At 43.6% G+C, this 27,392-nt stretch overlaps 1 protein-coding gene across 1 annotated transcript in view; it reads right to left on the reverse strand.

The window, feature by feature from the left end:
• Positions 1-953: 953 nt before the first annotated feature.
• Positions 954-27,392, reverse strand: part of ecel1 (endothelin converting enzyme-like 1) — a 52,569-nt gene continuing 26,130 nt past the window's right edge. Inside the window, exons 8-18 of the mRNA XM_030381229.1 lie at positions 17,566-17,664; positions 16,807-16,881; positions 14,610-14,713; positions 13,963-14,021; positions 11,701-11,752; positions 8,445-8,512; positions 7,817-7,941; positions 7,318-7,383; positions 7,060-7,155; positions 6,140-6,216; positions 954-1,785 (exon numbers count right to left, since the gene is read on the reverse strand). Of these exons, the coding sequence (XP_030237089.1) occupies positions 1,686-1,785; positions 6,140-6,216; positions 7,060-7,155; positions 7,318-7,383; positions 7,817-7,941; positions 8,445-8,512; positions 11,701-11,752; positions 13,963-14,021; positions 14,610-14,713; positions 16,807-16,881; positions 17,566-17,664 (921 nt within the window). The 3' untranslated portion in view covers positions 954-1,685. The remainder of the gene's footprint in view (positions 1,786-6,139; positions 6,217-7,059; positions 7,156-7,317; positions 7,384-7,816; positions 7,942-8,444; positions 8,513-11,700; positions 11,753-13,962; positions 14,022-14,609; positions 14,714-16,806; positions 16,882-17,565; positions 17,665-27,392) is intronic.

Raw genomic sequence — 27,392 nt, forward strand, 5'->3', positions numbered from 1 at the left:
TGTGTGTGTGGAGGGGGCTGGACGTTCAATTGGCTCTGTGTTGGCTATTGATGTTCTGGGTAAAATGCAAAGGCCAGGAATTGTTTGGCTAGACGGCAATGTGCTAGGAATGCATAATTGCTATCACTGAACTGACGTAAGCTAGACAAATGCATTTTGAATGTATGCCTGATTTACATAATTGTGATTTCTCGTTGAATTGTGCCAGACTATTTGTGTGATGTTGGGAAGGAAGAGGAAACTGGTTGAACGGCGCCCAGTAGGCTGGTCAGTCGGCTCTCCTTCTGAAATGACCCATGAGCAGCGTGGCGGCTGTTTTGGGAGCCTGGTGAAGGCATTAAGCAACAGTGATGCAAGGCTGGTAAAGGAGGGCAGAGGCAGTGGGAGTGGTAATAACCTTCTGGTAATAACATTCTGGGATTGGCAGAAGGTTTGAACTTGGTTAGACAACTGCGCCAACTTGCTTTCAAGTTCAATTACATGTAATTCAGCCAGACATCTCATCATACACCATGTTATAATGTGCATTCGTGGTCAAATAAACAACGGCCTTTTAACTATTTTAGACCCACCTAATGCAAAAAAGAAAGAATGCAAACAGCCAGTTGCATCATCTGGTCCCTGAAGCATTATATTCTCTCTTTACACCTGTAGTTGCCTCATGTACTGAGTGATCCAATATTAACCCAAAATTGATCTGTTTGGGAATTGAAAAGATGGAGTAAGGGAGAGGAGAGCTGGTTGTCTAGTACTACAGAAGACTCTGTTACCTAAAATATCTGGGTGAAGGAGAGTAATGCGTGGAATGAACATAGGGACATTTCCTAGGTACTCTACCTTCATAGATAATGTACAAACCTTTTTCTGTGGTTTCATGTTCAGCAGAGATGGACACACACAAAAAATAGTTTTCAATGAAGTACACTCCCAAAAGATGTACAGACAGACGCATGTGAAGAATGCAGATGAAGGTACTTTTTACTAACGCATGGCAAGGTTGTGATAAATACTTCTCTTCATTCCCTCCCCAGACACATGTCACTGTGGCAAAAAAATAACCACTTATTACAAAATAGAAGAGGTACAGATACACAAACAAGGCGTGCAGGAGGTGCTCGTTACATTTGCTGTCACCTCAATCCTTTTCAATTAGAAATCACAGTTATCAAAGGCCACCTAATGTCACAACGATATCAACGCTGGAGGAATTGTTCACCGTCCCGTTCCGATCACATCTCCGATGTGAAACTATGATGTTTGATGTGGAGGTGGGCAATTTCCTGCTGCCAGTGGAGCCCGCAGGAATTAGGACGTTACAGAATAACAACAGATATATATTGATATTGGATTCTTAAAATAGAAAAATAGATGATTTCAAAAAAATGTTAATCTATAAATATATGTGATCAAATGACATGTATAACATACACACATAACACATAGTCACGTTTACCCAGGAAGTCGGGAGGGGGGGGGTTGGTTACTGTAGCCATGGACACAAATCTAGAACACGCCTACCGCCCCTGGCCACATGGGCCAGCCTGTGTTTTACTGAGATGATGAACCATGACTGAGACACAAACACAGAGGAGGAGCCACTGAGCCAACAGAGCATGCTGTATGAGGAGGTGTTGGGGTTGGTGGGGTTGTTGGGGGGTTGGTGGTGGTGGTGGGGGGGGGGGGGGTCACCACACGGAGCACTTCTCCGCAGGGTGCATGGGGGATCCTTTGGGACAGTGGAACACGCGGGAGAACTCGTCGAACTGGGACACGCTGCCGATCACTCTGAGAGAGAGAGGGGGAAGAGGTCAATGGTTAGGGGTTAAAGGTCGTCCAGTGGCCGATTCTGAGTATGATGGGCTCTGGTCAGCTCTGATCCCTCCTACGACCTAAACAACATGTTCTATCTTTTACTCTGTAACTGAAATTTGACCAGCGGCAAACATCCATTCAACAGAATTTAACAGAAGTTAACTGATTTCCACACACTAAACGACCAAAATAGTTCAATGATTACACATAACCTATAGGATGTGTGGTCTCTCTCTTTATTATTATTTGAACTAGTGTTTTCGCCCATGCATTGCACACGCTCAACCTGTAGTTGTAATTAACAGGGGTAATTTTTCAATGGAAAGTGTAGTATACCATGCATGCAAATTAATTATTAAATAGTTTTTACTGTTATTCAGGGCTGATAAGTGCATTGACATTTAAAGTGAAGTCCTGTGCTGGACTCTATAGACATAATTCAACATACTGTGTTATTGACATGCTTTTGTTCTGTGTTATAGGGACGCTGTCTCTTTAAGATCACGTGACTTGTTTGTTAATATGCCGGTCAGCGAGATGTTAGAATTTATTATCACAATGTTAGAATTTTCACGTCAACAACGCTGTTGCGTTGTTGATGTGAGAAATAGTCTTTTCACTTATTTTAGCGCAATTTCTACAGTCTATAGACAGAACGTCTTACCTGGGAGAGTTTGTTGACGGCGGGGCCGTTAAAACATACGGAACATGGGAGGGGGGGGGATATCAATATCACAAGACATTGCGGGATGCTCAAGGAGGGGAGTAATAATTAAAAAATAGAAAATGCATTTCCTGCATAAAATGTGTTGAGTGCTGTAGTACAAAGTGAGGTTGAAAATATTTTTTAATAAAGCCACATAGATTAAGACATAAAGAAACGTTAAATGCCTTAAATCAAGTGAATGGATTTGAACAAAAGTTAAGTAGACGGGTACGTCTAAATGGAGTAAACAATGTGAACATGCACACCATTTAAGAAAATGTAAATGGTTGGAAACAAATAAATTGACAGCTGAATGAAATGCGCAAAGAATTGCTAAAAATGCAGAAATGTAAAATGAATTGAACTGAAGAATCTGAAAGGTCAAATGTATTTCCCTGCACTGCTTGTGTGTGTGCGTGCGTGCGTGCGTGTCTTTAAGAGAATAGCGAGTCGATGCGTGATTAAAAGTAGCCCAATAGAGTGCGAAAAACAGCCCAATCTGGCAACACTGCCTGAACTTCCTCCAAAAGAAGCCCAATCTGGCAACACTGCTGAACGTCCTCACGTGCTAGCGTCAACGTAAATCAATGAGACCAACTGAAAACGAAGCCGGTGTGAGTACCAGATGTGTTCGGCTGCCAGATCGGCTCGGGGTCCTGCATTTACAGATGACGTATCGACACTTGACGTATCGACACAAGCCAACGGACAAAACCCGGAAGGGTTGTTTATAAACGGTGCTCAATCAGTTTTGGTTGTGATTTCATTGAACGGAGCCCGTTCTCTCACAAAGCCATTTGAAACACGTCTAAAAGCACTGATGAATGCATATTTTTATTTTCACGTATGTTAAAGTAAGGATCGGCATTGTTAAAGTTAGATATTAAGACAGTATTTTCTAGTTTCTATTAACTGAAAAATGAAGACCTTGGACAGTCATATGATTGAGATTTTATTTGCTCATACAAAACAGAATAAGTAAGACAATACATTGATACAACTGAGGAACAGCTAAATGTAAATCCATAAAAAACGGCATGTTTAGTTCCCATGGTGAATTGAGGATGAATTCATGAATGTGTTCACATTAGATATTCATCCTATTCCTTGAAAATTGATTTTTTTTTATGATTTTCCAGATGTTCAATGAATTGTATCCTTGCCTATACAACTAATAACAATATTTTTTTTTTCCTTGTTTCCACTAGGGGTATCTTTGCTCTATAATTTAAAAAACATCTGTAAAATAGCAAAAATGTCAAGGTAGGCCTATAAGAATGTATATAATGTGTTATCACATTCAGCTGTATGTGTGTATGTGAATTGCAGTGTATGTGTTTGGATACACACACGGGCACACACACTGACATAAGAGCGGAAAAGCGCTGACACACCGGCTACTGAGTGACGCGCATGCGCATTTAATGACATTGTTTACAGGAAGTGCGTCATTATTGCGCATCTAGGACCCCCGAGCCGATCTGGCAGCCGAACACATCTGGTACTCACACCGGTATGAAACTAAAACTGTGATTCTGAATAAAGTTTAAATGATAACGTAATTCCGTTTGGATTTTTTTGAAGATACAAGGATGTAGATTTGTTAAATGGGTGGAACGAAGGTAAACGGTTGAAAAATTATTGAGTTACGATGTCTTAAGAAGTAGGAGTGTTAGAATGGGCAGACGTCTTCAATGAAAACAGCTGAAAACTAAGCCGGTATGAAACTAAAACTGTGATTTTGAATAAAGTTTAAATGCTATCGAAATTCCGTTTACATATTATTGAAGATCCATGTATGTAGAATTGTTAAATGGTTTGAACGAAGATAAACGGTTGAAAATTTATTTAGTTACGTCTTAAATAGGTGAAGTACCAGAGGACGGCTCTGCCGTCCTCCCATTGACTCCCATGTTAAAAAAAGAAATATTTAAAAGTAGAATATCTTAAAGTATGAAATATTTAAAAATTCTGAAAAGAAGCGCGTGATTCCAAGCTATTCTGAACATTTTAAAAATTTGAATGGAGTCTCTAGGTGAAAATTTGAGGAAGGAGATAGGTCCCAACGTTTGTATAGAATAATAAAGAAAGAAAGAGAGAAAGAAAACTCACCTAATAAATAAAGTTTAGCAAAAAAGTGTCTATAGACAACGTCTCAACTGCAAGTGTGTCACCTGTGTGTCTGTGAGTGTGTGTGTGTGGGTGCGTGCATGATGTGTGCATGTGTGTGTATGTGGTGTGTGTTTGTGTGCGTGTGTGCGGTGTGTGTGTGCGTGCTGTGTGTGAGCTGCTTGGCACATGCACACTTGACGAAGTGTGGAGGAGTAACTTGTCCGACAGGCCTGCTATAACATATAAGTAAGATTGTTGAATGTAACAGTACCTTGTCACTAATTAAATGTAGGTCAAATAATTTCAGGTTTATTTGTCTTCTATGTTTTTTTTTTGCACATTTTGCTTCACTAAGGCCCAAAGCTTTACAGTGAGCCAAATACTAACAGTATTAACAAAGACTACTGAACATAGAACATTTTCATGCTTTTGAATCGAAAAAATATATGATGTGACTAGGAATGTCTGACTTTGTGAATAATTGTTTCAAACATGCACTATAACCTTTGATGGCAAGATATTGCTTCTTTATCTTATTGCTTAATGTTCATTGCAAACAGGACATATCAAACAGGTCAATGAAAAACACAGCACAAAGTGGTCTTTGGTGATTTATCGTTTCCTCTTATCCTCCTGTTTTATCGCAAAAGTTATGTTATGCAGCTTTATTAGTGCTTTTGTTTACATATTTGTTAATAATAGTGTTTGTTTGAGAAGTTTTAAAAGTTTAACATTTTAATGATCAAAATTAAAATATATTTTTTGTCTTGAACCCTGTATCTGATTTTTTGGTCCATGTTTGTGCTGTAGACTGAGTAGGCGGCGATGAGGCAGTACTGGTTTGGTCTGTAGACCCAGTGGCCGGTGACGGGGTGGTACTGGTTTGGTCTGTAGACCCAGTGGGCGGTGATGAGGTGGTACTGGTTCAGTCTGTAGACCCAGTGGGCAGTGACGAGTTGGTACTGGTTCGGTCTGTAGACCCAGTGGGCGGTGATGAGGCGGTACTAGTTTGATCTGTAGACCCAATGGGCGGTGATGAGGCGGTACTGGTTTGGTCTCTAGACCCAGTGGGCGGTGATGAGGCAGTACTGGTTTGCCCTGTAGACCCAGTGGGCATTCATGAGGCGGTCCTGATTTGGTCTGTAGACACAGTTGGCGTGATGAGGCTGTACTTGTTTGGTCTGTAGATCCAGTGGGCAATGATGAGGCCGTACTGATTTGGTCTGAAGACTGAGTTGGCAGTAATGAGGTGGTACTGGTTTGGTCTGTAGACCCAGTGGGTGGTGATGAGGTGGTACTGGTTTGGTCTCTAGACCCAGTAGGCTGTGATGAGGTGGTACTATGACGTGTGGTGGCGACTCGAAAAAAAGTTGTTGGCCCAAAATAGTTTGATATCGTTGTAATACCTTGGCCCCTGTTATTATTCCATCTGTTTACATCTATAATTTATGTGCTCTGTAATCTTTTGTATTTATTAAGTCAATTTAAGTCAAGTAATAAGATGTGTACCTGTAGTGCTCGGGGGCGTGTTTGTCGGTCAGAAGCTGCAGGTAGATGGACTGGGACCTTCGCTTCATGCACCAATTCTGACCACATATAAACATTGATTATGACAAACACACACACACACACACACACACACACACACACACACACACACACACACACACACACACACACACACACACACACACACACACACACACACACACACACACACACACTCTCAGAGCATCAGGTAAATGAGTTGTACTCTTATGGCTCGTTTCCAACGAGCGGTGCCTTACAGTGTGGTGCGGTAAAGTGCGGCACGGTTTGCGTCTCCACCGCCAAAAGTTGGGTATGGTCCGGCATTAAGTGCCCTGAGCCGCGCTGAGCCGTACCTATTTTTCGGTACTTCTCTCTTGGGGTACCAAGCAGTCTGAAAGGGTGCCGAAAAGGTAGAGCTACACAAGCCATCCGTTGTTTGGTTAACAGAATGGTCACTTCCGTGCAACAGGGAGATAATGACAAACAAACACAGTACCCGCAAGGTATTTCTGGACAACGGCGAAAGCTTTGTTTATTGAAGAGAATGTCGTGCAAAAGTTTGTCGTCCTTCTTGGACGTCCTACATTGTTGCTCTTGTTTAATGTGTCACGTTCTGCTTTTTCATTGAATTTATTAGCAGGATACACTGCGTTGCTCTGCTATGATGTCACAATGCTTACGTAGCTGCTGCGACTATCGCCATCCAGCTTAAACCCCGCCCTTCCTTTAGGGTACTGTCGGGGCTGGAAACACAAGCCATGACTGAGCTTTCCCCTTCTGAGCCGCACCTAACCGTACCTAACCGTACCACACTGTCCCACACTACTCGGTGGAAACGTGGCATTTGGGCCTCAGGTAAGTGAGTGTTGTGGTGCTGTGGTGTTGACGGCTGGAGGTACCTGGGCGAAGGCGATGAACAGGAGCTGCTCATGGGTGTACTTGAGCCCAGGGAGGGGTCTCTCTGGGCCATGCTCCCTCACCCACTTCTGATAGGCCTGGTGATTGAGACATTAAGGTGGGCACAGCAGATGGTGTGATGAACAGCGATAGTGATAGAGCGACTGGATGAATATTATTTCCGGATGGTATCAATGATCACTTCCAAAAGGTGATGGCCCGGTTGTGTTCCCACAAAACATGCAGGTGGTATGACTCACGTAATAGGAAAGCTTTAGGCCTCCCATGTCTGCAATGTTCTCCCCCAGCGTCAAACGACCATTCACCTAAGAAGAGAGATGAAAAGGTCTGAGCCTCCAACACATGGACCAAATGAACACAAGGGACTCCTTTTCTCAGGTGAAGCTTTGATTAGTCAAGAGGAACCTGGCTCTTCCGTTTTCTGGCAACAACAAACAAAAAAAACAAAGTGACTGAACTGGAAAGTACACTGACTTTATTTTTATGTCAAGTTTGCAAGAGATTAACAAACAAAAACTAACTGAGTTGTAGGAATTTGTCTTATAAAGCACAAATAAATTAAATTAAACCTGTTTCACACAAACTACATGAACAAACAAAAAATGTGTGTGTTAGTGATTCCGACATGCCCACCCACTGGCTGTAGGCATTGAATGTGTATGTGTGCGTGTGATTGTATGAGTGTGTGAGTATAAGTGAGTATGTTTGTGTGTGTATTAGTGTTTCCGACATGCGCACCCTCTGGTTGTAGACAGTGAAATTATCGTAGAGCTTCACAATACACTCAGCTTTCTTCTGGAATTTTCTGTAGGAGTCCTGCGTCCACCACTGCTTGAGGTTGCCGTGGCGATCGTATTGGCCCCCTGGGGACATGAACCATTGCATGACTGAGGGGGTCAAAGGCTGGGGCATGGTTAGGGCCCTTCATGGCACGGACTCCTGCCTGCCATGTTGCTCCTCACCAAACACTGCCTGCTTCTTATGCTATTGGTCTTCAGGCCATCTCAGTTTTCATCCTTCCCTCCAAAATAAGCAGCTGAAATACACTAATACTAGTGGGTGGATGACTGTAAGGTACAAGGTAAAATGTGCGGTGGAATGGTACATCTAATGCTTTAGATTAAGGTCTCTTTTTCACATACAATGAATTAAAGATTGATAGTTGGACAGAGCAACACATTTAACTTTGGTATAATTAACATCCTGGCAATACTTGTAAGAAATGCCAGTGACTCTAATGCCCTCATAATAGACTGAACCAGAACTACAGCAACAGGCAGGATGTAATACATCCTCTGTGGTTGCAGATCTCTGACTTAAGGCCTGAAGCATTCTTGCATTACATGGTGGGGAGTAGAGGTCTTACCCCAGTCGTCGTAGCCGTGAGTCAGCTCGTGGCCTATGATGGCGCCAATACCCCCGTAGTTCAGGGACCTTGAGGAGAGAGGAGAGGTCTTCAGACTGGGGAAATCTCACTCAGAAGAGAGAGAGGTCTTCAGACTGGGGAAATCTCACTCAGAAGAGAGAGGTCTTCAGACTGGGGACACTTCACTCAGAGGTCCTCAGATTGGGGACACTTCACTCAGAGGAGAGAGGAGAGGTCTTAAGACTGGGGACACTTTACTCAGTGGAGAGGTCTTCAGACTGGGGACACTTCACTCAGTTTAGAGGGGGTTATCCATGTGGACAATGAAGATATTGGAGGTAATGGACAGAGCACTGGGATTAACTCACAACGGCAAGGGCTGAAAATGACTTTGGGACAGCTAGTTGATAGTCTGGCGCGACCGCCATGCCCTCCAAACTAAACTGATTGAAGCTTAACTGCAGACGGGTGATGGTGAGGCAAGCACAGGTGAGAGAGAGAGACATTTGGAGAGAGAGAGAGAGAGAGAGAGAGACATTTGGAGAGAGAGAGAGAGACATTTGGAGAGAGAGAGAGAGAGAGAGAGAGAGAGAGAGAGAGAGAGAGAGAGAGAGAGAGAGAGAGAGAGAGAGAGAGAGAGAGAGAGAGAGAGAGAGAAATGAATGCAGTAATATCTTAAGCACAGGTAAATGCTTTTTGCCACATACATGCACCCAACCACGCATGCATTCACGGACGCATGCAAGTACACACACACACACACACACACACACACACACACACACACACACACACACACACACACACACACACACACACACACACACACACACACACACACACACAGGTGTAGAATCCCAGGGACTAATAAAGCTCATTAATAATTAGCAGTGTGCATGAGCGGGGGTTGAAATGAAGTCCTGATCAGAGCTAATGAAGACACAGGAGCGTGGGCTAACATTGAGTCCTCGCTCCGCCAGCTCTAATCATCTGCTGGTGGTGATGAGGGCGGCTCACGGACGATGAACAGCTCCTGTGTGGGGGCATGAGCTCAGGAGTTATGGCTAACTGACTGCACAGCAATGGACCTCAGTGTGTGTGTGGCTGCATGTGTGTGTGTGTGGTGTGATACTGTTTGTTTTTCCTGTATTCTGTGGTGTGTGCGTGGTTTGTTCCCTTGTGGGTACTGTGTCTGGTGTGTGTGCCCCCCCCCCCCCCCCCTTGTTCTCATTAGGACAAAGGGGAATACTAAGCAAATAAAAAAGTGCTCTCCAAATTTGTTCTCTAGGGTAGCTGTTGTCAACCTCATCCTCATGCTCCGCCAGCTCTTAAGACGTATGGGAGCCAAACTCCACAAGTCCAGGCTGCCATAGAAAAGTCAGGCCCTCATTGTATTGGCAAGCACAGTGCTACACCCTCTATATGAATAAGATTCACTATTCTACCCACATAGAGCTTCACCCTCTATATGAATTTGATTCACTATACCTACCACACAACACAGAGCTACACCCTCTATATGAATATGATTCACTACACTGACCAGAGCTACACCCTCTATATCAGGGGTAGGCAACCCTAGACATGCGTGCCACCACTGGCAGGTGGCAGCATAATAATTGGCACAAAAAAATAAATAATAATAATTTTATTTTTTATAAAAAATATTGAAGCACAAAGCGGCAGCATAATCATTAGTACCGATTTTTTTTGCACTTGTATAGTGGCCTGTATGCATCGCCTTGTCATGGTTTTGCAAAGCTGTACATGTCTTAAAGACATTGATGTGGATGGTTCCAACATTCTCATATATTTTGTTTTTTACATTTCTCACAGTGCAAATAATTTTCTGAATGAGTTTCTGAAAGTGGTGTCTTAAGATTGGACATATGTAATTATAATTTGTAAGCCCATGTTGCAAATATATATATATATATTTTTTTTTTTTAAATGTTGATGCATGATTGTGGACTATATGGAAATAATACAATTCCAGGGCTTCTGGAAATGTTTTTGGTTGCTGTGTCATAGTTCAGCTTAATATTTAGTAAATTGTTGCTTAAGGCACACTCATTAACGAGAAAATGTATAACTGGCACTGCATGTTGAAAAGGTTGCTGACCCCTGCTCTAAATGAATGTGATTCACCGTAATAACCACACTGAGATATAGCCTGTATATGAAAAGGGTTCACTACTACCCACATAGAGCTCTACCCTCTATACGAATACAAATCACTATAATAACCACATAGAGCTATAACCTCTATATGAATATGATTCACTATAATACATACAGAGCTACACCCTCTATATGAATATGATTCACTATAATAAACAGAGCTAAACCCTCTATAGGAATATAATTCATTATTTAAACACAGAGCTACACCCTCTATATGAATATGATTCACTATAATAACCACAGAGCTACACCCTCTATATTAATATGAATCACTTTAATAAATGCATATAGGGTTAGCACAAAGCATATCTAAATCTTTATAAATACGATGTGTTTATATTAAGAGGCCAAATGTAATACAGTAGTATTTCAATAGACCACTCAATTACAACCTGGTTGACAGTGGATCAACAAGAAACTATCTGATTTATAAATGCATGAACTCATGTGGATTTAATTTGGGAACTTTTCAGTGTTGGAAAAAGGGTGGATTGATGTTTTTTTTTAACTTTCTACTGTAGTTTGAGATTGGCGAAGTCTTGTTATTTTGCAGGTTCAGTTGCCAATGAGGGTTCAAGTCATAAAATACCTCTGAATGTGTAATGTAAGTATACATTTATACAGTGAGTTAATTCACTCCAGCACAATAACACAGATGACACAGCAGCCAGTAACGTGACAGTGAGAGGGGAGCTGTTTGTTTGTGGGAGACGCCTCTCTCCATAACACTTCCATTAAGTTAAGCTTTTAGTTATTGAGCTCTTGGTGGGGAGTTGATTGGATTTAATCAGGTGTACTAACGGGGCTCTGTGTGAGGCAACCTGACAGTGGCTGACGCCTTAATCACTCGGAGGCCCCCATACCCCCCTCCACCCCACCCCACCCCTCAGCCCCCCCCCCCTCCACCCTGACACACCCCTCAGCCCCCCTCCCCTCCACCCCTCAGCCCCCCCCTCTCAGCCGAGGAGATAGATGCAGGGAGGAAAGATGAAAGGAAGACGAGAGAAGAGATGAAGAGAAAGGAAGAGAGGTGTAGAGAAGACAAGTGAGGACAGGGAAGAGCTTCACTTACTGTGGGAACTCAGGGTCATAGAGAGTCGGCTGGAGGATTCCTGCAGGAAAGACTGAGAGAGAGCGAGAGAGAAGAAAGAGAAAGAGAGAGACCATGTGAAACAATGATAATCAATAACTCCAGGTGGCAGGAGGAAAGAGTCAAGGGAGAAGCATTGAGGGGGACCATTGGTCACTATAGAAAGTGGATTATTAGTGTGTGTTAGGGCGGTCCCAGGTACATCATTTCAAGCGGTGGATAATCGTCATTTTCATTCAACTGTTTTTTCCTAATACTTCACAGTGCATATCCCTGATAAATGAACTAGGCCAGCCCAGTGCGCCGTCTGCAGAATTGCGTTTCTATCCTTTTCTACTTAATATTCTTAAACGGTTCAATTTGTTAAAAAAAATTGTTATTATTTCATCCTGCAAATTTCAAAACAACAATATCACATAGGAACAGCTGGTTGGAGATTTGGCTTTGGATCCCTCATCGGCTTCTGATGATCACCAAGCAGAAATAAGGGTTGTAGATAGTGCAGAGTGAGATGAAACACACATAAGTGATCACGCTATTGACCAAGGAGAGGAAACACGCTTCCTGGAGGACGGACGTTACGAAGGAACAAACATCACTATCTGTTCAATTCATTACAAACCTGTTATTATTCAAGCTTTTTGATATATTTTGTCCTGGTTTAAACATTGAAATAGCGGCTGAATCCATTAATTATTAAAAGCCACCAGCTGCTCATGGCAGCCTTTCTCCTATGTCGAGCACCATTTTCCAACAGCTGGCTTCTCACACCGGACAGTAAAGGATTACAATAAGTTTTAATGTTCCAACACAAAGCTCACAAATGTTCATTCTGAGTATTAGGGGCCAGCCGTAGTGTGTGCGCGTCTAAGTCTGTACTTGTAGATGTCTGTCTGTCCGTCCGTCCGTCCGTCCGTCCGTCCGTCTATGTGTGTGTCTGTGTCTGTGTCTGTGTCTGTGCCTGTGCCTGTGCGTGTGCGTGTGCGTGTGTGTGTCCGGCTCTCTTTGTCCTTTACCGTAAACTCTCCTACTCGCCATTGATTTCTTTTCTCCAAGAGATTAAACCCAGCAGGGCGACCAAGGGGGGCAGGTCGTGGGAGGGGGGGGGGGATGACGTCTCAGTTCTACCTGCGGGGAAGGCTAAGGCGGCCGGGGGGAAACTGATGAAATGGTGGAGAGTACGATAAGGTTGACATCACTCTCCCATTAGTGTACTAAATGTAATCGGGCCGTTGACGGTTTTGTGTTTTAGTTGGAAACAAGTGTCTGAGAACTTCATTGGCGGCCTCCTCTGTCACTCTAGTGAATGCGTCAGTTCGCCTGCTTCTGACGGAGGGCCCGTCTCGCTGTGCGGGTGCGGCCCTGTGATCTCCCCCATGGCATTTGAGGAACGGTTGGTCTGTGTGTGGGTTTGGGAGTTATTATATTTTGTAAAGTCAGAGGGATGGACTCGTCAAACACCGACTGGGTGTAGTTGCACTAGGAGTAATGCAGGGTCGGCCCATGGAGCAGAATGATAATGGGTGAGGTTACCGTCTCCAGAAATGGATTTGAGTGTGTGTGCGTATCTCTGGGTTCACGCACACATCATGCATGCTAGCACGTGGGTACAGAGACACGCACACACTTTCACAAATGCACACAAACAAATTGAGCCACACACAAGTGGCTCAATTTGTTTGTTTGCATTTGTGCATGGAAGGCCTCAAGGGTTCAAACCACGCCTCCCTGTTGATATGAATTAATTTACAGCTACCTCAAACACGGTGTTAGGCTTTCAGTATTTTTGGTCGTTGTACATTAATCCCGTTTTAGTGGTTCACTTTTCCACAACTCCACGGCAGTGTAGAAGACAGTGTTCTGGACACTCTTTGATTGGCTGAGAGAGTATCATTCTTACTGGCTGAGAGAGTCAAGAGGAGAAGCTCATTGGAGTGTTATCAAAGTGTTGAAAAGCATCTCTTACGTCATTGAGGAGAAGCGCCATAAAATAACGCTACGAACATTCAAACGGCGTGCTTAACGTCGATTTGAAAGAATTCATGTCTATAATGAGGCGTAGTTTAGACCCTTTTGACCTTCCATGTGTGAGTGAGTGAGTGAGTGAGTGAGTGAGTGAGTGAGTGAGTGAGTGAGTGAGTGAGTGAGTGAGTGAGTGAGTGAGTGAGTGAGTGAGTGAGTGCATGTGCATGCAGGGAGATCAGAGAGAGGACCAGCCCTTCAGAGGGTAGAGCCACTACTCACCCATCTGGTTCTTGTTGGGGAGGTAGTAGGCATTCAGGGCCTGGGGGGGCAGGAGCCAGCTGGGGGGGGGACAGATTCACAGTGATGAAGAGCATGGATTAACACACAGCATAGAAAGGGGATTTAGTAGTGTAGAAATGTGGAAAAACAAACACACACAGGCGCTATCCCAATATCCAAATCCCCCCTGGAGATTTGGATCTGGTATCGCCTTCATTCAGAAGCGACTGAAGGCCCGAGCAGACTCTGAAGTATTACCAAGTATGTTCTAATCCTCCTGCTCTAAACAGAGTCACCGTCTGTGGTCCCAGGGTCCCACTTTCCCTGTGTAAATGGACCAAATATCTATCGAAAATAGCAGTGCACATCCTGTGTGATAATCCCCAGTAAGCCCCATCGATCCGGTACGCAGGCCAGAGATGCCCTTGTTAAAGGGGATCAGAGAGATGGTGCTGCAGACGTTTGGGCTTTATTTCTGTTTCTTTTGGTTTATTTATCAAAAATAATGCAGTAACACACCTCGGCAGCAGTGAGGGGGAGGACTTCTATTAAAATGATTGACTGGACTTTGCAACTCGTATTTATGTGTCTACTGAGAGAGAGAGAGAGAGAGAGAGAGAGAGAGAGAGAGAGAGAGAGAGACTCACGCAGTCTTGTCCACCTCCTTGTGAATTTTCTTAACAGACATCTTGATGTTGAAGTTGATGCTGTTGAGGATGTTCTTGAAGTAGCTCTTCTCATCCACCTCAAACTGCGGCGCAACAAACACCAGAAGTAGAACAAGAAGAAGATTAAAGGAGCATTTCACCGGTGGAGGCATGAATATGTATTGAAATTGGATCCTATATGTAGTGGAATAATAAAATAAAATTCTAATTTGGTGCAGTCTTGACCAAGAAAAGGCAGAAAGTGACTTTTTGGCGCTTGTGGATTGAATACAACAACTCCCACCATGCACAGCTTCGCTGGCGGCCACTCCCGCTGATCATCTCCGCCTATCGGACACCTACTTGTTCCATCTACTAATGGAACAAATCAGAGTGGAGCTTGACCCGACGTCACTGGCAGAGAGTAGTGACGCTTGCACAGAAGCATACGGCCGACATCTTTCTTTATTCTGGGTGGAAATAGTACCATAGTTACGCAATTAAATGCGTTTATGTAAACATTTTTAACGAGAAATGTGCATTTTAATTTCATAATGTTCGCTCATTGAATGTGAAGGATGTTTGGTTTGATAGTTATGACGAAGAGGGAACGCTCCATTCACTTGCATGGACAGCGTCTCTGGTTGCTAAGCAACCTCAACGTCTTTGCGGACTATCTGCTGATCAACACTACGAATGCTGGAAACACACCAGACACACCATGTGAAGTTATTTAACCCGATTATTGTTATTTATTTAATCTATTTGATCTAACCCGATCTAAACTCTATCATGCACCCAAATACCGCGGCGTTTGGGTTTCCTACCTCAGACTCCTAAATCCAGCGCAGCCACAGGCGCGTTGGCGCGTTGAACCATTTTTGTGACACACAATGATCAAGCTTCAAGTTAGGCACGTTACACGCGTTTGGTGTGGCCGTAGCCCGTGTCCACCAAAAGCGTTTATTTATGCGGTTTCACCCAAAAAATGTGCTTCGTGTGGACGGGGCCAAGAAGGCGAACACACGTGACCAAGACGGGGAGACAGCGCCAGGCGACTTACGCCACTATCTGCCAATGGATCGTGGATGCCTGGGCTGATATAACAGTCTCAACTGTGGTCTAAGCTTTCACGAAGGCAGGAATAATCACTGAACTGCCAGGCAACAGCAGCGACACTGACTCGGATAATGACGAGAGGGATCCGGGCATGTTGGATGCCGTACTCGCCCAACTGTTCAATTCGGACACACAAGAATTCGAGGGATTCGTAGACGGGGAATGAACTGAAAAAGTGAGCTTATTGTTAAGAGATATTGATATTGATCAGATATTGATGAGATATTGTTAATATGCACATTAACGTTTGAACATCGTTACCATGGGAGTGACTGGAGTTGTCAGAACGCTTAATAAAGTTTGACTTTATCTGACTGTTTTGTGGACATTCCCTTTAGCACAGCTCGGTCTAGTCGATGCATAACGCAACCCCAGTCAAACGTTTGACTGCAGTATCTTCTATTCTATGCGCCTTTATAATCCGGTGCGCCCTATACATGAAAACAGTTCTAAAATAGGCCATTCATCAAAGGTGCGCCTTATAATCCGGTGTGCCTTATAGTGCGGAAAATACGGTAGTCCTCATTTGTATTTCTTTCGAAATGGTGAACTTCTATGTCAGATCCAGTACCCTCCGCCAATGTACTTCAGTTTTATCAACAGCCTCTGTTATCTTAGCTTCAGACGCTGTGGATGTTAGTTTCTGCTGGTGAAGTCCCACCCACTGGCACTGCTCTAATAGGTCTGTAGCGTCAGTGGGTCCCACCCCCTAGAGGGGGGTGGGACTAGTGGTTGTAGTCTTACGAGAATCATCCCCTCTTACACTTCCTGTTTTCTTGTACGCAAAAATCGTCATATTGCGTCATTAAAAACAGGAAGTGTTGGAGATCTATACGGATCTCTCCAGTCTCTCCAGAAAATAAGGGAATGATGCTAGACCATCCAAAAATATGCGGGGGGTTCTAAAAATACAAAGCTTATGTGAAATGGGTGAAGTTGCCCTTTAAGGAAGGTACAAGCAGGGAAGGGGGGAGCAGAGGGAGGGGATTAGAATAAACATGTGGGGCTTTTAGGGGGTGGTGTATGACAAATAAAGTGACGGAGGAGAAGGAAGGTAGGATGCCCATTGTTCTCTCACCCCGTACTCCTGGTCGATGAGCTCTGGTTTAAGCAGGAAATCTGGATATCCCGTCATCACCATCATATGCTGGAGCTGCAGGAGACAGGGGGTGAGGAGGAGGGGATGATAAACAAAGTGGAGGGGACGGGGGAGAGAGACAGAGAGACATGGATGGGAATCAAGTCAAGACATATTCACCCATTCAAATGAATTCATGTCAACAGCAACAAGTACAAACCTGTGATTGGATGCGACCTTTAAACACAGCAGGGACTGACCCTGTACCCCCCCCTCCCCCCGCCCCCAACAGCCTGGAGACCACACACACACACACACACACACACACACACACACACACACACACACACACACACACACACACACACACACACACACACACACACACACACACACACACACACACACACACACACACTAATCAGGCCAGCCCCAGTAATAGGATTACAGTGGGCCACTTTATATTCAGCCCGGCTCTCTAAAAGGATTAAGGATTTGAGATTGTAAAAATATTAGAGCAGTGATCTTCAGCGTGTAGCTGCCTAACCAGGCTGCATCCAGACGGGAGATATGGATTAGGCCATCCCTCAATGTCACTGATAGCTGGGGCCCTTTGAGCCCTGATACAGATACTGTAGCATTGGGGGCTTCCTTTAAGGTGAAGCTCTGCATGCTACCTTGGCTCTGGATGCCTCCTTGGTGGAGCTCTGCATGCTACCTTGGCTCTGGCTGCCTCCTTGGTGAAGCTCTGCATGCTACCTTTGCTCTGGCTGCCTCCTTGGTGGTCTCGTCCATCCAGTCCAGCTCCTGCAGCCGGAGATCCAGTGAGTGTTTGATGTCCTCCACCAGCTCCTGGACCTGGGGGGGTGGGTTAGGGTGGGTAGGGGTGTGGTGGGTAGGAGGGTGGGTTTAGGTGATATGGCTTATCACCTCAACCCATTAACAAGCAGCTGGATTCTGCAATTCCTATGTTCATGCGCAAAAGGCTTGCAGATTTATCATTTAATTATAATGCAGAACGACAGCTTCAATAATCCAAGTTTGAATGTGATATAGGTCTACCGTGATCACAACTGTGATGTTCTAGAGACATGCTGGTGATAGTGGAACGAGTAGCAACTTGACATGTCTTGTCTATACTACAGTCTATATCACCTTGTTTAACCCAACCGTAAGCGTGCAGACATTTTTCTATTCACAAACTCCCAGCTCCAGATATAACATGAGCATGGTGACAGATAATACCATAGTCATATAACAGGGGCCTCTGCTTGTCCATTATACCAGACGGGAGACATGCATGTGTGTGCATTTGTGAAACTGAAAATACTCCATCTTTTGCATATAAAAGAGTATTTAACACTTAAAGAGCAAGTGAACCCACTGCGTCAGCTGAAAATTCAAACACTATAGATTGAATTTTTTTTTTTATGGTTTTAGGAAGTGGTTTTAGAAGAGGGGGCATGTTATCCCCATGGTTACGACCCACAGAACCGTAGTTAAACTTTTTTCGTCCCATTGTGTATGAGCGTTGATAATGAATGATGTTGTATATGAAATGTGCCAAACACCACAGCATTAAACTATAAGTGTCCAGGAAGCCTAATCCTCACTCAGATGCAGACATTAAATAAAATGCTGCTCAGACGGAGCTTAACCATACACACACACCGTGACGTTACACGATAAGGGAAAACCTCAACTTTCTCGCAGACAACGCAGTCAACCGCTGCCTGGAGTTCCACGCGTCCACACCACCTCTTGGTTGTGACGTGTGTACAAGGCACTCAGATGTAAAATGGCATAGATTACTATGTTGACGTTCATATGAGTTTGGGTTCACTAGCTCCGTAATGTAAGTGTACAAGGGGGGAGGAGGTCACCTCGAAGCCAAGTGGACATGCTGTAGTCCCTTGGTTGACTCTACTCGGAGAGTGAGAAGGGGTGGCCATGGGAAGACAGAGGAGGCTTAAGAAGAGAGAGTGAGAGATGGGGATAGGGCCCGCAGGAATCACCCCGATGACACAGTTGAATAGCAAAGTAGAGATTTGGGGGAGCAGCCAAGCAGAGGAGACACAGATAGAGTTTTTGATAGAGAATTATCTAACTGCATGCCTGTCGGACTGCCTGCCTGTCAATTCATCTCTGTCGAGAATGGTTTTGTTGAGTTGATAGATCTTAACATTTCTAAAATGATCACATGGTAACGTCAACAACTCAATACTCCCATGTCTTCAAACTAAAGAAAATCCAAACACACTGTCTGCCTTCATACACCATAAAATGTCGAGTTAATTAACTTGCATCCCTGTTCAAAGAATTTTAGTATTGCTGGCCAATAGGTGGTTGAGTGTGTGATTAGTATGACGATTCCTGGTAACAATGAGTGAGTCACTGATGATGCATCATTCATTCTTTCATCTCCAGAATGGCTGTGGGAGGTGCGAAGACCCAGCCAGTCAGGGGGGTGGTTCAAGGGGGAGGAGCTGAGGCCGCTTTGGCCTTATGCTGGATCATAAGCGAGGGCGTATTTCACACACAGTTTGTTATGTGTATCAGAGACAATAGAAAAGCTGATTTTCCCCCGCACAAACCTGCGCCACTAAACTTGCGCCCTGAGAGATGGTCGGCGAAAAGCAGAGGCGTATTCCGGCGCAAATGATACATGGTGCTATCTTACAGATCGATAAAGCAGTTGCGCAACTGACCGACAAATACCTGGTCTAAGTGCACTAGCGGATAGCGAAGTTGGTGTTGCTATTTTGACGTACCATGGCAGCTCGGAACTGCAACATAAGCTTACACAACAGTAAGCTATACACATTACATACATGCAAACTACTTGCCTAATTGAATATTGATATTATGATGATGTGGAAATATTTTTTTTCCATAGGGGCTGCATGAATGAACACTGTAGTAGGCTATGCCAGACGTTAAAATGATAATAACAATAATACACTCGAGCAAAGTAGGCTATATCCCAGCCTTCCAAAACAAAATCTCATTTTACGATAAATGATAACGTTGGTTAAATAATTTGGGAAAGAACAGCTGATACAGCGGTAATAATTTGTCTTTAAATCAATGCGTCTGCAAACACTGTACAGCAAACACATATTTTCTTGACAGACATTGTGCACACAATCCATTACTTTTAGGATTGATGAGTATTTGATTGTGAGAAAACATAGTTTTACCGCGAGTGAGTGTTAAAAGAATGAATGAATGCAGGCGCACGTGTGTGCCTCCATCTGTTTGAACACACGCAAACTAAACAAGTAACGCATGATACTGTAACGAGCTGGGTTAATGTGGTTCTGTTATTATGCGTTCAGCAGCAATACAAATGTTCTCATGTGTTGGGTTATGCACTAATGTTATTAGTGGAGGTTAATGGGGGATTGTCTCGCGAGAAGGGGGGGGGGACAACGTGAGGGAGGGTCCGGAAGCAACGGGTTGTTGTGATTTAAACTGTGTTACGGCTTAAAGGTCCCATGACATGCTATTTTATGTATTCTTTAACATAGGTATTAATGGGCAACTATCACAGTATTCAAAGACGTTCCCGAAATTCAGCCATGGTGCAGAGTTACAGCCACTCCGAGCCAGTCGCACATTGAGCTTCCCCCAAATGCGCTGGTTTGGTGTCTGTAGCTATAATGCAAATGAGGAGGAGCGAGGCGGGTCAAGGAGGAGGGTGGGGGTGTGGCCCTGAGCAGCTTGCAGCCACGGTACCATGTGCTCTGTTTACAGTGGATGTATTGCAATGGCGAGGCGCACACAGCCTTTAGCCGTGTTCTGTAAATATTCTAGAACACACGTGAGTCCTGAAGCTCTATACCTAAATATTATCATATAGCCTACATAGATATCTATATCATATAATATATATTATCACGGCCAAAAGCTGTGTGAGCCGATATTATGAATCTCAAACGACCGCGTTGGGTTCTCCGACGTTCCTGGTTCTTCCACGTCCACATCAATGTGAAGTAGACATTGTAACGCAAGTGTTTCTTGTCGGTTCTTTGACGTGTCTTGTATTTCCACAACGAGACTGTTGTGGGGGTTATCTGAGCCATGGTTGAGAAGGAATTGGGGGAAAGGAACTTTGGCTTTGACTCCCTCAAGAACATGAACCACGACATGGAGGAGAAAGGGATACTTGGCGGCGAATGTCTCCCGCTTGAGCCCCGCTGAGGGACCACCGCCGGAGGCGGAGGTGCCTAAGCGCTGCCCGGCAACGATCCCTTTCTCCTCCTTGTCGTGGTTCATGTTCTTGAGGGAGTCAAAGCCAAAGTTCCTTCCCAATTCATTCTCAACCTTGGCTGAGATAACCCCCAATACGAGTCTCGTAGAAATACCAGAGACGAGAGTCCGACGTGTTATGCGCCATTACACCAAAAGCAGAACGGTTATCCAAATAACAAGGAAGTGTACAACACTTGCGTTATAGTCCTGGAGCTCTATATCTAAATAATATCATATAATACATAGATATCTATATCATATAATACATATTATCACGGCCAAAAGCTGTGTGCGCCTCCAGACGATATTATGAATCACAAACGACTTTGTCGGGTTCTGCGACGTCTCTGGTTCTTCCACTTTCACATCAACCTGAAGTCGACTGAACCGCACGCTGCCGGCTGCCCGCTGCCGGGCGATGGTGCCTCGCGGCAACCGGCGGCATGTCGCAGTTCATGTACTTCAGCGAGTCAAAGCCAAAGTTCCTTTCCCCCAATTCCTTCTCAACCATGGCTCAGATAACCCCCACAACAGTCTCGTTGGGGAAATATAAGACACGTCAAAGAACCGACAAGAAACACTTGCGTTACAGTGTGTGTATTCACACACACACATGTGGCGCTCGCACGGTCGAGTCTCATTGGCGGGCCAACGTCTCTGGGAGGGCCAGGCAGAGTAAGGGGAGGAGCTGAGATTCTTGGTGACGTCCTAAATACAGACATTCCAAATCAGCGCACTTGAGCCTCCGTTTTTTCAAAGGCGAGCAGAACAGCTAGTGCTCGTTTTACACCAAACGCAAGTTTTAAACACTGGGCGACCATAGGAAGGCTAGGGGAACTCATATTTATGTTAGAAAACCTCATAAAGTGAGATTTTCATGTCATGGGACCTTTAAAGGCCGTGTTGCAGGGTTTATTTTCGAACTAATTTGTGCAATTTGCTTGTTGGTATTTAAGATTTAAGCTGTTATTTATTGTATTTAATGTTGTTAGGTATCACAAAACAGAATGTTATATGAAAAAGTAGGTACTATTTTAGCGGTTTGCTATTGATTCTCATTTCCCCCAGAATGCATTGCATGACGTCACGTTGGGGAGACACTGACCAAAGCCGCATTGAGACCCTTGAGAGTAGAGACTATTAAGAGTGTTCAGCAGATTATACAGATACATAGATAAATACATAGATTTTATATTTAGTTAGTATAAGCTACACGTGAACCTCCTAAAATGGCGCAATTTGATGACTGATAATAAACTAGATAGATAAATAGCCTAGTCAAGTCTTTATTAATACCAAACTACACGTCTGGAAATCATTTAGGTGATTCGGCTCACACAGTATAGCCTACAAGACCACACAAAACAAGGGAGACAACAAGTCTGACTGGACATACACAAAATACATCACATTAAAACTAGACCCATGCGTTGATAGATAGATAGACAGATAGAAAGATAATTAAATATGTTCTATTATTTGCCTTGCGGAGCCAGCCAATCCTGTGCACGTATGCAAATTAGCCATGTGCGCCTAACCCAAGAAAGACGTCATGTTGAGAACAAGGGCGTCAGTTTGTTTTTAGAAGTGATGGGGACAATAACCATAAGCTTGAATGTGGTTTGAAAAGTGCTGGGTACCCTTATGTAAGCTATTCATCCATTCAATGCTGCAATACAATATGCTCTACAGTGTATTGTCAGGTGTTGAAAATCCTATTCAAACAATAAAAGTTGAAAACCACAGTTTGTGTTTTGGCTTGTCTTGCAAAACGGCGTTGGAAACACCAGGGTATTGGCTCGGGATATGTAATACTAATACACACAGGACAAAGAACAGTGTTGGCAATTTAACACTTATCTTGACAGACTGTAAAGGGGGTACGAAATGAAACGAGGTACTGAGCATCAGCCTTTTGAAGACGAGCTAGGACTGCTGGTAGCATATGTTATGCTGCATTAGAAAAACAAACAAAAAACAAGCGCCCAGAGAATTGCATCTGCCAAATCTTGACCACCAGTAAACACTCGCGAAGGACCAATGTAGACTTCACTCGTTACAACATCATAAGCAAATTGCCCGCAAATAAAATTCCCTACAGTTTAAGATAATCACACAGGTTATGCAAGAACATATTTATGTCAGGATAGGCCTACCAGGCTCCAAGTCTAATGTCAGATATCTCAATCAGACAAAAAAACTATAACCACATTGGCATAGCAATTGCACTGTATGTAGCTGCTACTAGCTGCAATCTGCATACTAGCTGGAGCACCAACCAGAATCAGATCACAATTGCTTAGGACGTGGGTAACCTTCGGCAAGGTCATTACGAGCAAACAAATGTTGATGATAAAACAGATTGTTTTGCATAAGATGAGTGTGTGCGACTGTGCGTGTGTCCTTTTCGGATTCGGCATACTGCATGGTTATGAAGGCCTTGTGGTTAGTTGTGGTCTTAGTGAAGCAGCCAAGCCTTGGAGTTGGATAAGTTGGCGTGATTGTGTAGTACGGGCGTGCGAGAGTGAGAGAGAGAGAGCACAACCGCCGTGGTGATGTTTGGCTTGTTGTGGGCTGTCTGTCAGCATCCGCCGGGTTGGACGGTGTGCTTTGTGTATGTGTTCAATGTACATCTTTCTGGTCGTATTTGCGGTAGATTGATGGTTAAATAATGTCCCACCACGATCGGTTATACTTGCAGGCACTCATTTGCAAGTGCACTGATTGCTGTTCGATAGGCTAAGTTAGCCCATAGCTGGCATTATGCCTTCGATTTCTAGATCTACTGACTAAGTTTACCGGTACTTACGACATAATCGCTATCACTAGATATAAAGAAAACGTTGACTTTCACTCTGTGCTATTCTAGGGCCCTATGAAATCCGCGATAACGAAAACGCGGACGGAATCACGGAATTGGACAATAAAAACGGAATCAACAGATTTTTTTTTTTTATTATTATTTTATTAAGCAGGAAAGTATTAAAAGTAACAAAGTTACAATTTAAAACGGGCCTGTCTTAGTAAAATAACTGATTTCCAGCAGGTTCCTGTTCTTCAGCACATATAACATGCAAAGATATGCAAAGATACGTGCGATGACCACTTGAAGTCCAAAATCCATATGAAAAACAATGAACGCCATAGCCAGGGCACGCCCCTTCAAACAACAATTTGAGTTTATAAAAAAAGAGTTTATAAGCACTTTAATATTTATGTCATGTTTTTATTTGAAGCACTAAAAACAGTGCAATGTTGTGATGTTTTAATAAATGGAGTCTTCTATCTGATTAAATTGTATTCGTTCGCACTTATTTGACACTCGTTCTGATGATTTTTGTCATCAGAACGTGTAAAAACGGAATTAATGAAAATTAAAAAGGAAAAAACGGAATTTGGAAAAAAATAAAACGGAATTTGGAAAAAAATAAAACGGATTTCATATGGCCCTACTATTCACTGACAGTAAAAATAAATAAAAGTGTTGTTAATGTATGTACTGCTGTTCATTGACTAGCTCCAGCGCTCATTGCTGGTTGCTAAATGATAGTAACTCTCCACTCAATCTCCTCTGACCATGCATTTAATTGGCTTTGACCGCCATCGGTTCTCGGCAATTCCTCATTCGCCCTCTCACGTCTGACAGGTTCGAAATTATACTGCTGTGGGCCATCATACATGTTGTGGTTGTGGTTCTTGCCATCTCTTAGATGCACTAGTTCTAGTACTAGGCTGAGGCTACCTTCCACCACGTCTCCCAAACTTGACGTCAACGCTGAATGGCGTTAGAAAACACCCGTTACTGCCAAAAACGACAAAAACTGGACTTTAACACTATTTTGGAGACATTTTATAAATGATACCCAGTGCTTCGAGTGCTTTATGTACCCATTCATCAAAACTTCCGGTTAACCTGCACGTAGGCCTTTAAGGTCACACCCACTCAGAGGAGGACTTTCCTCCTCTCTCCCATTGAAACCCATGTTATTCACCGGCCGCCAGTACTTTCGGGGAAATGAATGGGAGTCAACGGAGGCTTAGGGAGGACCTTCCTCCCTGAAGTAATTGTCAATAGGCGATAAGGGGCTAATGTCCCTTTACCCAGGGAAACAAACACTATTTATTCAAAGGCATTAAAGTACTCATATTTAAGGGCATTAATTCATTACACTAGTCTGGGCAATCTACATTTTTTATTCTCAACAATGTTAGGGAGGATCTCCCTCCCTCTCCTCAATGGAGAAGCCTCCACTGATTCACACACTTGTGAGTAAAGCATATAAGAGGAGAGGAGAGGAGAGGTCCGTCTTAGCCCTTTAAAAAACTAATGTTATTATTTTGCGCTACCTACGCTTCATATCCAGGTCAATTCACACACCTGTGAGTAAAGCATTGCCGTGTAGATGACAAATGGGGGTGAAACAGCATTTTTTAAAACAAAGTTCTACATTTCTTGAGAATTGTATGAATTTGTAATGTTCAAATACTGTAGTTTTTGAAAATGCTAGAGGTTAGCAGATTTTCTTTCTCATTATGTAATTTATGAAGCTTTTCTCACAGCTCCAGACAAAACATGTCCTGCGGTGTGACATGACATAACAATAAAATTCAAATATTTAAATATAATTGATTTGAAATATAAATCAGGTATGTTTTATGCCTAAGAAGTATTCTTAAGGAATGATCATTACAATTCTGCATATGTATTTTTTCCCCAGCTGTTCTATTCTATTGATTCTATTCCTTACTTGTGCCATCTTTTATCACTTGCTCCCGTGGAAATATTGTGTAAAATGAGAAAAAAATTGAAAATGTTGATTTTTTTCTTTTGATAGTTATATTCTGAATTTTTTTTAAATGAACTTTAATATTAAAGCTAGTTAACATAGTAAAAGCTATTTAATAGTGTTTGAAGTTATGTCACACCAGAGGACGTGCCGTCTCACCACAGGACGGAATGAGGGTGCACTAGGCCATCTGGCCGTGGCCGTTTTCACACCTAACCGTGCTCAAATCTGCCAGTGTGAGTGTGGCCAGTCTGGCCAGGCCAGGCCAATTTGGCCACTTGGGAGTGGTGTGCTGCTACGGTACGGGCCGCAACGGTACAGATGCTAATGAGCCGACACGCGCACACGCACGGCTACGCAACCTGAGCTGGATGACGTATAATCCATGCGACGAACACGGACATAATAAATGCGACGAGCCTTCTTTTCCATTAAACGGTAAACATATATCCAAATAAGCAACAGACTCAGAAAAGTGCGAACTGTGTTCTCTGTGTTGTTGTCCATTGTTGTTAGAACTCTGACTGGCGGCAGACTTTATTATGGTCCATGCAGCGGACGCTTGGTGATGACGTGTTACTTACGACGTGATGACGTATGTACAAGAGCCTACCGTGGCCAGGCCACAGTTGCGACGGCCAACGGCCATGGCCAGATGGCCTAGTGTGAGTGCAGGCCAGAGAACAATGGGGCCATTTGAACACAGTTAGGTGTGAAAACGGCCAACGGCCACGGCCAGATGGCCTAGTGTGAGTGCACCCCGAGACACTCTATGAACATTATGGTGAAATTTATCATACTTTTGTAGAGAAATATGACATTCTGGAGGCATCACTTATAGAAAAAATGATCAGACCATAATGACAAATCAGCCAATATTTAAAATAGGAGGTAGAAATGATTTAAAGGGGACATATAATACCACCAGGTGTGACATTCTTGTTCCTCTGTGTTACAAGTAAAGGAAGAAAGAAGATTAGACAGACTTTTGGTTGAAATCATGCCTTTACAAACCAAAGAGTCAATCAGCAGGCGCATGCTTTCATGCTGGTACTGTAACGGGTACAAATATAGACTGCGCCTTTAAGAGAAAACGGGCGGGGAGGGGAGTGTCTTGAGCGTTTCGTAGTGGAGTCAGTCTGGACGTCAGTGGAGTCGACGGGGAAAATAGTCGCTCTGTGTGATTGTTACGAGGGAGGACGCTGTCCTGCGTGGTTGCCTGGGAGTCTGAACGTCGGTTCAAAGAGGCCCTCCGTGTGATTATTGCGAGGAAGGACGCTGTCCTACGTGATTGCCTGGAGCTGCCCGAGAATTGGGGACTTTTCGGGAGGGCTTTGCCCTGCAAGCCATCGCACATCCCAAAGTGCGGTGATCTGATTTACGTTTTCCCAGTTTAAATGTTATTGTTGATGGGAACAAATGTATGTATACTGTGTTGAACGTTGGCAAGTGTATTTTTAACTATTTCTCGTAAATAAGCGGTGTTTGATGTTGAGTAAACATCAGAGTTAAAGGACAGACATTTTCCGGGTCACGCCCATCAAA

The sequence above is a fragment of the Gadus morhua genome, chromosome 16 (assembly GCF_902167405.1).
Source record: "Gadus morhua chromosome 16, gadMor3.0, whole genome shotgun sequence".
In the NCBI taxonomy this organism is placed as follows: domain Eukaryota; kingdom Metazoa; phylum Chordata; class Actinopteri; order Gadiformes; family Gadidae; genus Gadus; species Gadus morhua.